At 36.4% G+C, this 1,939-nt stretch overlaps 1 protein-coding gene across 5 annotated transcripts in view; it reads left to right on the forward strand.

Moving 5' to 3' along the window:
• Nucleotides 1-1,939, forward strand: part of TBC1D12 (TBC1 domain family member 12) — a 109,837-nt gene that overhangs the window by 86,441 nt on the left and 21,457 nt on the right. For all 5 annotated transcript variants that reach the window (XM_019639102.1, XM_019639103.1, XM_019639101.1 and 2 more), the window contains one exon: nt 1,386-1,466. In XM_019639102.1, the coding sequence (XP_019494647.1) occupies nt 1,386-1,466 (81 nt within the window). The remainder of the gene's footprint in view (nt 1-1,385; nt 1,467-1,939) is intronic.

A 1,939-nucleotide genomic window follows, 5' to 3' on the forward strand; every position in this document is an offset into this window, starting at 1 on the left:
AGCCCAGCTCCAGGTTGAGCTGTTGTTCAGCATCTTAGCTGTAGAGGGCAGTGTCACTGGCCCTCATATGTGGGATCCGAACCGGGGCCCTCTGGACCCCAAGCCAGCTCTTAACCATCACGCCACTCGGCCGGCCTTTTTGTACTGTTTTAATTTTTTTTTAAATCATGTTTCATGTATTACCTTTAAAAAGAAATAATTTTTTTAAAAGATATTTTATTGGGAACAGTGTTTTTCCAGGACCTGCCAGCTCCAAGTTAAGTAGTTGTTTCAATCTACTTGTGGAGGACTTTTTTCCAGGACCCATCAGCTGCAAATCAAGTAGTTGTTTTCAATCTGGTTGTGGAGGGCTCAGCACATTGGCCCATGTGGGAATCAAACCGGCAACCTTGGTGTTATGAGCCTGTGCTCTAACCACCTGAGCTAACTGGCCGCCCCAAGAAATAAAATTTTTAAAAAGATTAATTGAAGCAAAAAATCTTGGATTTTGGGCAATATATAAATGTTAGTGTTTGGGCAAGACTTATTTTTTGCTGTTCCTTTGTCATCAGAATTTTTGTATAATTTAAATGATCTGTAATGGTTAGTAGAAAGTAAAGACAATTAAAATTTGAGAATTAAGAAATAAACTTCAGTTTTTCTGTTCTTGAAGTTTTAATGAGATCCTGCATATGGAAGTAGAGTGGTAGTCTCAAAAAGTGACTGGGCACTTAAAGTAAAAAGATAGGGGTAGAGATCTTATGCATGTAAACCCTCTGACCAAGTTTGTGTGAAGTTTAGGCAGCTTTGAATAGCTTAGATAGCTGTAGATAGCAATGTAATTACAGAGAAGCCAGTTTCAAGAGAGAAGGAAAGCAAGACTAGCATTTATTGAGAGTCTGTAAGGTGTTAGGAGCTTTACAAGTGATCTTCTTTAATCATCAATAACCCCATAAGGAGGTATTATTTTCCTCCAGCTTACAGATGAAGAAAGCCAAGTTCCAGAGTTATCAAGTAACTTTCATGAAGTCCCACAGGTAGTAAGTGGCAGAGCTAGAATTTGAATCTAGGTCTGACTGACTCCAAAAATCATGTTTCTGCTATTCTACAATGATACTCCTTTAGCAGAAGCATCTCTTCCTGCCTCATTCTTACGTTCTATATTGTAGCTATTTGGATGACCTCTCTGCAGTATTTTCATTTGCTATATTTATAATTGTGTAATACATAGTTTTGGTAGAATCAAGTACTTCAGTTTGCTACATTTTTCATGCCTGCTACATAAGGGAGACCTAACCTATAATAGGATTTGTTTCTTTATTTTTAAGAGTAAAAATAAAAATATGTGAATATATTTCTTTCCTATTTATTATTTATGACTTTTTGTTGTTGTTTTTTTCTCCCAGAACTTTATGAAATCTTCCTATCAAGAGCAAAAGAACGGTGGAAAAGCTTCAGTGAAACAAGTTCAGAGAACGATACAGAAGGTGTGATTATATTTTTTAATAGAAATTTTTAGGTGAAAATCCAGTCACTGAAAAGAATAGAGTGACTTTTACCATGTGTCAGGAACTATAGTAATTGCTTTACATACATTATCTCCTTTAATGTTAATAACAGTTTAAGTAAGTAGTAGTATCCTGAGTGATGCAAGTAGAAACTGAGGCTGAAAGTAGTTAACTTGTAAGCAGTGAAATCATGATGTAGTAAACCCAGGTTCTAAGACTCCAGAGCCCAGGATTTAATCACAGCAGTAAGATTAATGGGCGAAGTATTTTTAGGCCAACTCTTACTTAACTTAAACATGGATGATCTTCATACCTCCCTTGTGACCTCCTGCCTCCTCTCTCACTGACTTGCACTCACTCCCTAGTATATTATTTATAATTATCATGACTTAATTTTTGTTTTTTAAAGATTTTTATTGGGGAATTGGGGGAAAGGGAACAGACACGTTGCT

The sequence above is a fragment of the Hipposideros armiger genome, unplaced genomic scaffold (assembly GCF_001890085.2).
Source record: "Hipposideros armiger isolate ML-2016 unplaced genomic scaffold, ASM189008v1 scaffold_42, whole genome shotgun sequence".
NCBI lineage: Eukaryota > Metazoa > Chordata > Mammalia > Chiroptera > Hipposideridae > Hipposideros > Hipposideros armiger.